The sequence below is a fragment of the Mesoplodon bidens genome, assembly GCF_964165515.1.
Source record: "Mesoplodon bidens genome assembly, chromosome: 5".
In the NCBI taxonomy this organism is placed as follows: Eukaryota; Metazoa; Chordata; class Mammalia; order Artiodactyla; family Ziphiidae; genus Mesoplodon; species Mesoplodon bidens.
In genome coordinates, this window is record NC_138161.1 from 137,486,774 (window position 1) to 137,500,562 (window position 13,789).

General features: G+C 34.3%; 1 protein-coding gene across 4 annotated transcripts in view; it reads left to right on the top strand.

Moving 5' to 3' along the window:
* XRN1 (5'-3' exoribonuclease 1) overlaps nt 1-13,789 on the top strand; it is a 102,061-nt gene that overhangs the window by 40,063 nt on the left and 48,209 nt on the right. For all 4 annotated transcript variants that reach the window (XM_081235690.1, XM_081235692.1, XM_081235693.1 and 1 more), the window contains exons 19-25: nt 443-546; nt 2,728-2,859; nt 5,591-5,753; nt 6,457-6,570; nt 8,898-8,996; nt 11,680-11,795; nt 12,309-12,455. In XM_081235690.1, coding sequence (XP_081091816.1) covers nt 443-546; nt 2,728-2,859; nt 5,591-5,753; nt 6,457-6,570; nt 8,898-8,996; nt 11,680-11,795; nt 12,309-12,455 — 875 coding nt within the window. The remainder of the gene's footprint in view (nt 1-442; nt 547-2,727; nt 2,860-5,590; nt 5,754-6,456; nt 6,571-8,897; nt 8,997-11,679; nt 11,796-12,308; nt 12,456-13,789) is intronic.

Consider the following 13,789-nt stretch of genomic DNA (forward strand, 5'->3'; position numbering starts at 1 on the left):
ATCCCTGGTCAGGGAACTAAGATCCTGCATGCGGCGTGGCGTGGCCAAAAAAAATTTTTAAATAAAAATAAATTAATTAATTAAAAGGAAAGGGAAAAAACCAAAAATCTAAAAGAACAGAAATCCTGGAAAATGTACTAGAAAGACAAAGAGTAGTTGGCTATAAAGGCACAACTTAGAGAAGAGAAATTTTAAAAACTGAGTTCAAGTGGCTGGAATAAGTAAGTGGGAATAAAGCTGAGAAGAGCAGTTACTAATAGGGAATAATTGGCCTGAGCCATCAAATAATATTTTATATCTGTTTTAATTATTAAGGCATGGTTTTTATATATTTTAAATACACTGTTATAAACACAAGCCAGTTTTAATTATTTAATTTTGCCTCTGTAAAATTCTCTCTTGGACCTAAAACGTGAATGAACTTTTCTGCTTTTACTTTAAGAGTGTAGAAAATATAGCTTCATCAGTGCTTGGGAAGTCTCTCTTTGTTAATTGGCCTCATCTTGAAGAAGCTAGAGTTGTTGGTGTATCAGATGGAGAAACTAAGTAAGATTTTATTTATAATTTTTAAAGTTTATATGTGCTTTGCTATTTGTTGGCTTTTATTCATACATTTTAACTGATATAATATTTGTAAAATATTTACACTCTATAGTGAAAATGAAAGTCCTCTAATCATACCACTCCAGGTTCAACCACTATTGACAGTTTATTGTACATACCTTGAGATGCATATTTTTATTAGTATTTTATTTTATTTTTTAAATTTTATTGGAGTATAGTTGCTTTACAGTGTTGAGATGCATATTTTAGATGCATATATTATTTTTTCCCTTTTGCCTTCTCTTCCTTTCAGTAGCTTGGAAGTTCTATATCCTAATTCTTTTCTACCAGTTATCATTATATAAATTAGCAAATATATTTCTTTCTGACAAGAATAAATAGCATATGTAACCTTACCTTTTCCATGCCTTTCCCAGGTTTCATTTAAATAATATATCAAAAAACACGTATCTTCTATTCTAAAAATAATTTCTTAACATTTTATTCAAGTTCACAATCATTTTATCAGTGATTATTTAGACAAGCTATTCTTTGTCATCTTTTACTTGGTCTGATATCTTGTTCTTTTGTTATTTTTCATGTCTAGAACTTTCTAAAGTAATTTTTTTTCAGAGAAAATGTGAGGATGTTAATGTTTTCTGAGTTATTACATATCCAAAAGATTTTATTTGTTGTTTTTCTCATGCATAGGTTTAGAGTTAGAGGCCTAATTCTTTTTCCTTAGGTCTCTGCAAACGTATCTCAGTTGTGTTTTGTTGTGTAATTTTGTTGATGAGAAGTCAGTGCCAGTATGAATCTTGAACATTCTTTTTTAATCATCAAAATTCAGTTCCCCTGCCTTTTTGATGAAGTCCAGTTTATCAGTTTTTAGTTTTATGGATTGTGCTTTTGGTCTAAGAACTCTTCACCTAGCCCTAGGTCCCAAAGAAGATTTTCTCCAAAAAGTTTTATAGTTTTACCTTCTCCTTTTACATTTAAATCCATGATCCATTTTGAATTAATTTTTATATAAGGTATGAGGTTTGGGTCAAGTTTCATATGTTTACCTATGAATATTGAATTACTCCAGTACTGTTTGTTGAAAAAACTCTCCTTCCTCCATTAGTTTGCTTTTACACCTTTGTCAAAAATAAGTTGAGCCTATTTGTATGGGTCTACTTGTGGGTTCTCTGTTTTGTTCCATTTGTCTCTATGTCTATTTTTTATGCCCACACCATATTGTCTTGTTACTGTAGCTATGTAGTAAGTCTTAACCTTAGGTAGAGCGATTCCTTAGTTTTGTTTTTTTTTTTCAAAATTGTTTTAACTATTTTTGGTCCTTTGCCTTTCTATATATAGTTTAGAATAAATTTTTTTATATTTATAAAAATCTTTGAGAAATTTTGATAGGAATTGTACTAAACTTATAATTTGTGGAGATTTGACATCTTTACTATGTTGAGTCTTCTGATCCAAATGGATAAATGAAGATCCATTTATCTCTCCATTTATTTTAATCTTTGATTTCTTTTATCACTGTTTTGTTTCCTCAGCATACTGAACCTGTATATGTTTTGTTAGATTTATACCTACCTAAGTATTTAAAAATTTTTGGAGCAACTATAGATAGTATTATGTTTTCAATTTCAATTTCCCCAGCTAGTATATAGAAATGTAATTGAGTTCTGTATGTTGATTTTATATCCTAGGACCTGGCTAAACTTACTTCCCTGCCTTTTTGCTTAAAGTCCAAGCCAGTTATTTTGTAGAATTCTGAATTTACCTAGTTGTTTCCTCTTAGTGTCATTTAAGTTGGTCCTCCATCCCACATGTTTCCTTTAAACTGGGAGTTAGGTATAGTGGCTTGATTAGGATCGAGTTAAACTTTTTTAGCAAAACTACTTTATTGAATTTGAGAGTATTAATTATTTAAAAACATATTTTTATTATGTATTTAGTTTAATTTCTTATAGAGAAAGAATAGTAATTTGTTTTAAATTTTGATTAAAATTTTTTACAAGTGTTTGTTCTGAAATTCATATTACAGTTTTTAAAAAGGAGGCTTTTTGTTTTTTGATTTTTTGCCGTTATACCATGTAGAAATCTTTTCACTTTGAAGACTCACACTACTAGAACTCTATATTAAACCACAGATTTGGGGGTAATATAATTCTAATTTTTAAGGTTTTACTTGGAAGAACCTGCAGGAACACAGAAACTTTATTTGGGAAGAACTGCGCCACCCTCTAAAGTGATCCATCTTGGAGACAAAGAACAATCTAACTGGACAAAAGAAGTACAAGGAATTTCAGAATAGTGAGTGTCATAAATAGTATTTAATGTCATTGAACTAGAATGTGGTGGTCTAATGTACTTATTTTTTAACTTATTTTCCACTTAGTGTGATTACTCTGAATACTGACTGCATCTTCATTTTATGGTCTAAAAAAGTAATGAGTTCTAATTTAAAATAAAATCTGGTTAGCAGCAGTTAGAGCCTTGCCCAGTTTGTCACTAAAATACTTCATGATGTACAAAAAAAAAGAAAGAAAAGACATAATCACTTACACCAGGAATACACAGTTCATAAGTTGCCTGAATTTGAAAGTTAGTTTCACTAACCATAAGGCCATTGAATTTCTTGGCCACATGTAACTAATAAAAATAGGAGGGCATACTCTCCTTTGTTCTTCACCCTTCCCTCCTCCCTACTCCCCTCCTCCCTACACCCAAGTCTCTTATGCTCTGAATTCAGAAATGCAAGGTCTATACCAACTAAGTAATGAAGAAGCTAACCCTCCTTGGAATGCTAATTTTCAGGGTGCTTTGTGTCCCATGATCCCACCCTAATAGTACCTCTCCTTTTTCATCCAAACACTAGAATTCCCTAAACCAAAACAGAATAATAGAAACTGGCAGTGGCACATGAAATGGTGTTATAAATGTATATCCATCAGCCCTCCTGTTTAAACTGTAGTAGCATCCATTGATAAATGGGAACTCAAGGAGATACCTCTTCTACAGTTACAGGAGCTAATACCAGGCCATAATATCCTTATTCAAAGATGATTAAACAGGAAATATGTAAAAAGACCATGAAAAGCTATCCAACATAAAAGGAGATGAACATAGCTGTCAGGGGGAGAAGTGGAGCATTTTTGGCCTCCCAGTAGTGTAAATTAGATACCCCTGTCATAGCTCACATCATTCTGAATTTTCTTTTATAGCACATAAATAGAATCATAATAATAAATTTATGAGTGTGGTTACTTTAAGACTCTTTTCATAGATAGTAGGCTCCATAAGGGTAGGGAACATATCTGTTTTTTTCACCATAATTTTAATTTTGCTATATAAAATATATGTATATATAATAATGTTATTTAACTGTATACTATATAACTATACATAGCATATATTATTATAATACATATATTTTTGTATAAACACATATACGAAAATAAAATTATGATTTCTATAATGAGCTCAGTAGATGGTCTGAATAGTAGTATGGGCATACTGAAAACTGAATCAGTGAGCTAAAAGATCAAGCTGAGGAATTCCTTCAGCACATAGTACAAAAAGCACAAAGAGATGAAAATAGTATAGTCAGAATTTCTGATATCTATATGATAGGAGTTCTAGAAAGAGGAAATGAAAAGGAGATAAGAAAATATCCCTCAGATGAAGAATGATTGTATCTTCAGATCAGGAATCAGCACACTTTTTCTGTAAAGGCCAGATAGTAAATACTTTAGGCTTTGTAGACTTTACAGTTTTTGTCACAACTTCTCAACTCTGTTGTTATATCACAAAAGCAGCCATAGATATTAAATAAATGATTGACTGTGTTCCAGTAAAATTTTATTTATAAGAATAGGAGGCAGTCTGGATTTAGCCTGTTACCATAGTTTGCCAACCCCTACTTTAGACTGAAAAGCCCACTGAATGCCCCTCCCTGTCAATCTCTATTTTCTGTCTTTCTGGATTTACCTATTCTGGATGTTTCATATAAATAGAGTCACATAATATGTGACCTTTTGTGTCTGGCTTCTTTCACTTAGCATGTTTAGGGGGTTCATACACATTGTAGTATATGTCAATACTTATTTCTTTTTATGGCCAAGTATTTCATTGTATGGATATGCCACCTTTTGTTTATGCATTCATCTGTTGGACATATGGCTTCTTTCCACCTTTTTGCTATTGTGAATAGTGCCGTTATGAGCATAGGTCTATAAATATTTGTTTGATTACTTGTTTCCAGTTCTTTGGTTACATACTTAGGAGTGGAATTGCCAGGCTGTTTGGCAGTTCTCTGTTTAACTTTTTGAGGAACTGTGAAACTGTTTTCGCAGTGGCTGCACTGTTTTACATTCCTGTCAGCAGTATACAAGTGTTTCAGTCTCTCCACATCCTTTCCAACACTTCTTTTTTGGCTGCGTCGGGTCTTCGCTGCTATGTGTGGGCTTTCTCTAGTTGTGGCGAGTGGAGGCTACTCTTCGTTGCAGTGCATGGGCTTCTCATTGTGGTGTCTTCTCTTGGTGCAGAGCATGGGCTCTAGGCGCACAGGCTTCAGTAGTTGTGGCACACGGGCTCAATAGTTGTGGCTCACGGGCTCTAGAGCGCAGGCTCAGTAGTTGTGGCACATGGGCTTAGTTGCTTCACAGCATGTGGGATCTTCCCAGACCAGGGCTTGAACCCCGTGTCCCCAGCACTGGCAGGTGGATTCTTAACCACTGCGCCACCAGGGAAGTCCCTTGGCACTTCTTGTTTTCAGTTTTTTGTTATAACCAGCCTAGTGGGTATGAAACACAGGAGTTTCTGACAACTCTATGAGCTCTTATTTAATCTTACAGACTTTGGGAAAGGTAGCCACAGGGTAATGCAGAAAGTCTTACGTTAGGTGCTCAGAACTGCTAACATGTATATTTAAAGTTTATTGAAGCATTTGGTCATGAGTTGGTAGAGTTTGAATGATGATTATCATCCTAGAACCTATGCACACTCTTACACATCTACATTTATTTTGTATTGTTTCTTTGAGCTACCTGAGAAGAAAAGGAATAATAATAAGTGAAACATCTGCAGTTGTATATGGTCAGTTACTCACAGGTCGTAAATATCAAGTAAATCAAGATGGTGAAGTCCGTCTAGAGAAACAGTGGTCAAGACAAGTTCTTCCATTTGTTTATCAAACTATCGTCCAAGTAAGTCTCCATCAGGTCTCAATTCTATCTTAATGTACACTGTTGCACACTGTATAAAGAAAACACTATATCATATTAATATGTAGCAATATATAATAGATATTATTATTTAATGTAATTTGCAAAATACTGGAGTGTTTAAAAGGAGTATAACATGCTCAGACACCCATTCTGTGTATGGTTAGGAAACTTTGCTTTTCTATTTATTTATTATTCTCACAAAAAGTTTGCTTTAAATAAATTAGTAAATACAAAAAGCATTTGCTTTTGTGTTTGTGATCTTAGATGTTGTAAGGGGGCAAATTTTTTTAAATGCATGTAGTGATCATGTAATTTGGGGGAAACAGTATAGCACGGTGATTAAGAGTACTGACTGAGTTGACTTCTTAGCCATATGAGCTTGGGCAAGATCACCTTCTTTCTGTGCTTTAGTTTCCTCATCTATAAAGTGGGGCTAGTAATGGTCTCTGCCACAGAGGGTTGTCTTCAGGATGAAATGAACTAATAAGTGTGTAAAGTACCTAGAAGAGTGTCTGACATATAAGGAGATAATAAATTTTAGATTCTGGTATTGTTATGTAGAAAATCTTTACATTTGACATTTGTAGACAGCATAGTCATAATCCCATAGGAAAAAATCTTGGTATGCAGTCTATAGAAATTTTGACTGTAATGATTCACTTTTGTATTTCATTCTACATAGGACATCAGAGCTTTTGACTCCCGTTTCTCCAATATTAAAACATTGGATGACTTGTTTCCTCCTAGAAGTATGGTCTTTATGCTGGGAACACCCTATTATGGATGCACTGGAGAAGTTAGTACCTGTTATTATTACTAATTGAATTTCTTTATGGTTTCAAGTTAATACAGTTATTTAACTTTTCTTCATTTAGGCATAAAATAAAATATAATACTGAAGGGGAAAAAAGAAAGAGTTCATTCATCTAATTTATAAACGCAATATTTGGCTATATATCTTTAGTGTTGAGCACACTGAGATCAGGAGGTGGTGGAAGAAGAATTCAGATTCTAATCTCTTTTTTCATAGGTTTATTTATTATAGTATGGATGAAGCAATTATGAAATTATTTTCAATGTATTATTGGGTTGATGAATTTATAAATGTGTTGATGTTTTGGGGAACTCCACCTCTCACATGGGAAAAGGTACTTGTAAGTATAGAACAGGAGAATGCAAGAAAGAACCTGTGGGGACAGATTAGAATTGGAGGTATTAATGTAAACTCATGATTGCTAAAATACTTTATACGTGTATATGTGTATGTATATAGGCACTTGTATATGGGTATATTTATGTATGTTTGTAGATATATGAATGCATATGTGCCTATACCTACCTATATTTTCTAGCCCTATTTGCTCATAAGGATTGGAAGCAAAGATACCCTGGTAGCATGTAACAGTCCGATCTTGATCTCTAACATCATATCCCACTAAAAGGAACTGGCCTTCTCAGAGAAATGGCTGATTACAGGGCTGAGGCAGAATAAGTACAAGATGAGCCTAGAACTACTAGTTATGCGGGAAAGCAAGGAGGTACTCACAAGAATGATGTGAGCATATCACGAACACAGGAACCAGTTTGAAGAGGCTCCTACAGGCCAAATCTGGGACTGTTTAAGTACCAAAATAATCGAGTACATATTGAATTATAAACCGTCAGGGGCGGGGAATAGGAATGCATGATTCCATAGTGATAATAAATAGGTAAATAAATGGAGAAGAGAAAGACTTGCTTATATTATCATGTCAGGGATAATTGTGGAGGGAATGAGGGCGTTGGAAAACCATCATTTAACAAGCATAATGATTCAGATTGAATCAGGCAACAATCATCATTGGAAGCTAAATCTAAGGGGAATTTTTGATCAGGAGCAAGATATTTTCATGGTCTTAGGAAGTGTCTCCCCACAGATTGTTTATTAAGTTGCAAGGAAAACAAAAAACTATAATTGTACAGTAAAGAAATTGAGCAACATCTTGATTGTATGATCAAAATTAATATAATAGTGAGTAACAGATGAACATCATGTACCTCCAGATGGGATACTCTACAAAGGACACATCCTCTGTGCACTATTCTGGCTGAGAATATATAACATTAACCTAATCACGAGAAAGCACTAGACAAATCCCAAATGCAGAAATGTTTTTAAAAAGTCAGGGTAGGGCTTCCCTGGTGGCGCAGTGGTTGAGAGTCCGCCTGCCGATGCAGGGGACACGGGTTCGTGCCCCGGTCTGGGAAGATCCCACATGCCGCAGAGCGGCTAGGCCCGTGAGCCATGGCTGCTGAGCCTGCGCGTCCGGAGCCTGTGCTCTGCAAGGGGAGAGGCCACAACAGTGAGAGGCCCGCCTACCGCAAAAAAAAAAAAAAAAAGTCAGGGTAGAGAGGGAAGAATGAACTATATTCTTCAAAATGTCAGTGTGTGAAAGACAAAGGCTCTGGAAATATTCTAGATTAAAAGAGGCTAAAGAGATATGACAACTAAATGCAACATCTGATCCTAGCCTGATCCTGTAGTCGAGGGAATAAAGAGTTTTCTATAAATATAGGTCACTTTTAGGTCAACTGACAAAACAGGTGTATGGACAGTGGATTAGATAAAAGTATTGTGTCATAAATTTATGTATTTAATAACTGTACTGTGGTAATATAATAAAATATCCTTCTTAGGAAATATGCACCAAAATATTTAGGGATAATGGACATGATATATATAATATACCCTCAGAAAGTTTCAAAAAGTAATTATGTGTATGTAAATACACACATAGAGCACAAATGTTAAATGGAGTTAAGTGTTGGTAATAGGTGAATCTGGGTAAATGTTCTTTGACTTGTTTTATTTTTGCAACTTTTTGGTAGTTTGAAATTATTTGCAAATTAAAGTTAATCTTTTTAAAAGAGACTGGTTAACAACTGGTTAAAGCAAGGTACAATGACCCAAATTTATAAGCACATCCACTTACAAATTCGAAGAAAATTTCCACTATCTACTTTTATTGTCTTACTGGATTTCAGAAATAATAAACACTATTCAAATAAGTAGAAAAACAAGTAAATAAAATGTAGTGAAAGAGACTAAAACATACTGTGATTTTTTTTTTTTTTCCCTCCAAGGTTCAGGATTCAGGGGATGTGATTACAGAAGGCAGGATTCGTGTGGTTTTCAGTATTCCATGTGAACCCAATCTTGATGCTTTAATACAAAACCAGCATGTGAGTACTATAGTCCATATTATTTAATTTAGAATTGATTACCTTTAAAACTGTTAGGAGGATATTTTTGGTACCTCCTTTGAATTATTGCAAATATTTTATTTAACACTGATTAAATTCTCTCACAGTTGCATCTAGTATTAGTTAAAAATAAGTGGAATCTGTGCTCAAAACATCATGATAATCTTTGGGGGAAAAAACTGCTGAAATCCCACTATTAATCTATAATGGTTGTTTTTAATGGTTGTTGGTAGTGTGGCTTATGGGATCTTAGTTCCATGACCAAGGATTGAACCCAGGCCCTCGGGAGTGAGAGCCTGGAGTCCTAACCAGTGAGTGGACCACCAGGGAATTCCCAGTGGCACATTGATTAGCATACCCTCTGGGAATAGACTTGGGTTTTTTTAAACCTTTCATAATTAATCAAGGTCTGCATTTTTAGTTACAAGTAACAAATGACCTTCTTGCAAAGGTTATATGTCTCTACTCAGCTAAAGATGAACAGTCCCTAGAGAAAATGGGGAAACTGCACTTAAGTTCATGGCACCCTTTTATTTTTCTCTGTTAAAATAAGGGGATAATCCCGATATCTATCATTTGTTTTTATTGATTGATTAGATAATTAACTTGACTGAAATTAATTCACATTCAGCCAGCCGTTGCTACTTATATTTTATTTTTGGTAGTAGTAAAAATCTAAAACTTTATTTCCTGTGAAATGAGTTTAAGGCATTAGGCATCAGCATACCCATGAGGAACCTTTATGGAAAGCAGAGAAGTCCCTAAAATCTTGCCATCAGGTCTCTTTTGGAGAAATAATTCAGAAGGCAGAGTCAGGAAATCAGGAGAGTGGCCCTTTAGATGAAGAAGCTGGAACTCTGTTTGGGAGTCAGTGGAGGCAGAAGAACTTGTTGCTTCATCCCTGGCTTTTTTTTAGATCTGACAGAGCCTACCCAATTCTAAGGGTACAGTGTTGCTGGGCATGCCTTCTCCAGTATACTTTCTTTCTCTTTACATATCTTCTTTATCTTTTACTCAAGCCTTCTTTCTCTACTTTTTATTTTATAATTTCTAGGATATTTGTGGTGATTTAATTAACTTTAACTATACCATAGTCCAATATTTTTCAAAAGGAGTACTAATTGTATTTTGAGTAGGACTACTATGTATTAAATAGGACTGCCCTGTATATGGCAAGACAATTGGCATCTTGGTGCCTGGACACTAAGTGTTCTTAACCTGTGTCAATTATTGTAACTGAATGTGCCTCAACACATTTTCAGATACTTATTAGAAAAATGGTACTACCTGTGATAGAGAACTATTGCCTTAATTCTTCCTTTATATTCTGAAATTTTTCTATATCTGATAATATTTTTGATTGTGTTGCATTCTTTACTAGCATATGAATGTATTTTAATAGTGACTTTATGTTCCAGGCCACTAAAAAATTTATCCATTTAGGGGTCATTGTAGACATTATCATTAAAAAAATAATGGTGGAAAATAATTCCTTACCATTCTCTGTAAATTTTGCTTTGCTGATGATAAAATATCCTTACATTCCCATGAAATAAGAATATAAAATATTTTTATAATTTATTAAATATATTTATTATATTTACATATTCATTTACATGAACATAGTATATGAAATCCATATAAAATAAGTATGTATTATTACTGCATACATAATGTTAGGAGTATATGGTAGCTTACTGTAGTTGGTACTGGATTTGTGAGTAATTTACTTCCTGGTTAAAAATTGTATGATCTGATAATTTTTTTTTTTTTTTTTTTTTTTTTTTTTTTTTTTCTTTTTGCGGTATGCGGGCCTCTCACTGTTGTGGCCTCTCCCGTTGCGGAGCACAGGCTCCGGATGCGCAGGCCCAGTGGCCATGGCTCACGGGCCCAGCTGCTCCGCGGCATATGGGATCCTCCCAGACCGGGGCACGAACCCGTATCCCCTGCATCGGCAGGCGGACTCTCAACCACTGCGCCACCAGGGAGGCCCTGATAATTTTTTTTTTTTTTTTTTTTAATTTGACTGTCTTCATAATTTCTTCCCGTAAGTACACAAATAAAGGTTACATTTCATTGACTGAATTGTATTAACAATGTATTAATTATGAGCCTATTCATACTTATTTTCATATGATAATAAATGATTAGGGGAAACAAATATTACTTATATCTATATATGCAGGACACTCAGTTTTGCTCAGTAGCAACTATTTTGATGACATACTCATGTTTTAATTCAATGTAATAATTATCAAGGCCTCAATTTTTCCCAGGTATTTTACCAGGTCCTTCACCAGGTCCTTCTTAGAACATGAAAATTAATTTTTTAAAAATCGTTCTTGCCTACAGAGTTTGCCGTTTAATACTTACTGTAGAGTTTACTTCTTGAGGCAGTTTCACAAACTGGATGTTTCCTCCCCCTTTCATTCATCCTTGGGAATTCTGTTCTTTAAGGAGAGAGAGGAGCAGAAATATTCTGCCTATAAATCCTTCAACAAAAAGCAGGGTGGGGGGTAATAGGTCACTTACTTTTGAGAATCCTTACGTTGCCACAGTCCAAAATGTTAGTGATGTCTTATCTCCAGATTTTAAAGGTAAAGAAATGCTGCTTTAATGCTTTGTGTTTCCGTAATTGACCTTTTTGTTTTTATATTTAAAGAAATATTCTATAAAGTACAACCCAGGATATGTGTTGGCCAGTCGCCTTGGAGTGAGTGGATACCTTGTTTCAAGGTTTACAGGAAGTATTTTTATTGGAAGAGGATCTAGGAGAAAGTAAGTTTATGTTAGAGAAATTTACTTAAAGTGGCAGAAAAAAATAAAATAATAGAGATAAAATGGTTAATATTTCAGTATTTATTTTCTCTTATTAATTGCTCTGAATTTTCTTAAAAAATTATGCATAGATTCCTCTGATGGTGATCTTTTATCTAAATGGCACATGCTTTAGGTGGTTGGAAAGACAGTTCTTATTTTTAGCATCTAACAAATTGAACCTTGAAAAAAGGTATCAGAAGGTGTGTGTGAATCTCAATTATATATTTCCCTACATTTCCTTATTTCATTCTCCTCTCAATTACATAATCTATTTGTATGCTTTGTTAACTTGGGTTTTGAAGCCTTTCCTCTAGTTTTTCCACTACTGCTACTTTGGAAATAACCATGATAACAAAAACGTAGAAAACCAATCAAGACTAAACTTTTCTAAAAATTGAAAGCAAAGCTTTTTATTCTTTGAACAAAATTTTAAAACTTTTGTGTGTATGTGTGTGTGTGGTTTAAATTCAGCCCTCATGGAGACCATAAAGCAAATGTGGGTTTGAATCTCAAATTCAACAAAAAAAATGAGGAGGTACCTGGATATACTAAGAAAGTTGGAAGTGAATGGATGTATTCATCTGCAGCAGAACAACTTCTTGCAGAGTACTTGGAGAGGTAAGTGTCTAGCAAGATCCTGCTAGGCATCCAGAAACGTAGGAATGTGATAACTATTTTGCCTTGCTGATAAGAAAAATGTTTCCTTTAGTAAAATGTGACATATGTTAATATAAACTTAATTTAGTGTCATGAAGCATCATAACCACTAGTTACAATAGAGTAGAAAAATACTGTACTTATATTATTCAAAATTTAAAAGGATGATGAGAATTGGCCTCCTTTTAATTAAAAATTTCCTTAACTTACTATCGTAAGTTATTCACTACTCTGCATGTCTGTGTCAGTAGTAAGAGGATTGGTATGGATAAACAAAACAACTCTTGGCATAGTGAATTTTCTCAAAACTCCAGCTGGACAATAGATTACTATCCTAGAATCACTGAATTTTATTGCTGAAATAGTCTAAGAAATCAACAAGTCTGAGCTCCTCGTTATAAAAATGAGAAATCTGAGTACCAAGATTTACTGAGTTAGTGTCAACGATTCATAGGAAATGCTCTACTTCTGATTAACAATTGAATGTTCTGTCCATTGTTCCACTGGTTTCTAACCTTCTTATATTTGAGGATCCCTGTATTAGTTTCCTAGAGCTGCCTTAACAAAATACCACAAACTGGGTGGCTTAAAACAACCGAAATTTATTGTCTCACAGTTCTGAGCACCACAGTCCAAAATCAAGATGTTGATAAGGCCATGCCTCCCTTGAAGGTGCTAGGGAAGGACCTATTCCATACCTGTCTCCTAGCTTCCTGTAGCCTCACGAGTTTTGTTCCTTAGCCTATAGATGCATCACCCCAGTCTTCCCATCTTCACATGGTTTTCTCCTTATGTGTCTTCATATCATCCTTTTTTTATAATTTTATTGGAGTATAGTTGATTTACAATGTTGTGTTAGTTTCAGGTGTACAGCAAAGTTATTCAGTTATACATATACATATATTCATTCTTTTTTAGATTATTTTCTGTTACAGGTTATCACAGAATATCGAATAGAGTTCCCTGTGCTATACAGTATGTCCTTGTTGGTTATCTATCTTATATCAGTAGTGTGTGTTTGTTCATCCCAAGCTCCTGATTTATCCCTCCCCGCCACGTTTCCACTTTGGTAACCATGAGTGTGTTTTGGATACCTGTAAGTCTGTTTCTGTTTTGTAAATAAGTTCATTTGTATCATTTTTTAAAAAATTAGATTCCACATATGAGTGATATCATATATTTATCTTTGTCTGATTTGCTTCACTTAGTATGATAATCTCTAGGTCCATCCATGTTGCTGCAAATGGCATTATTGCATTCTTTTTTATAGCCGAGTAGTATTCCATTGTATATAC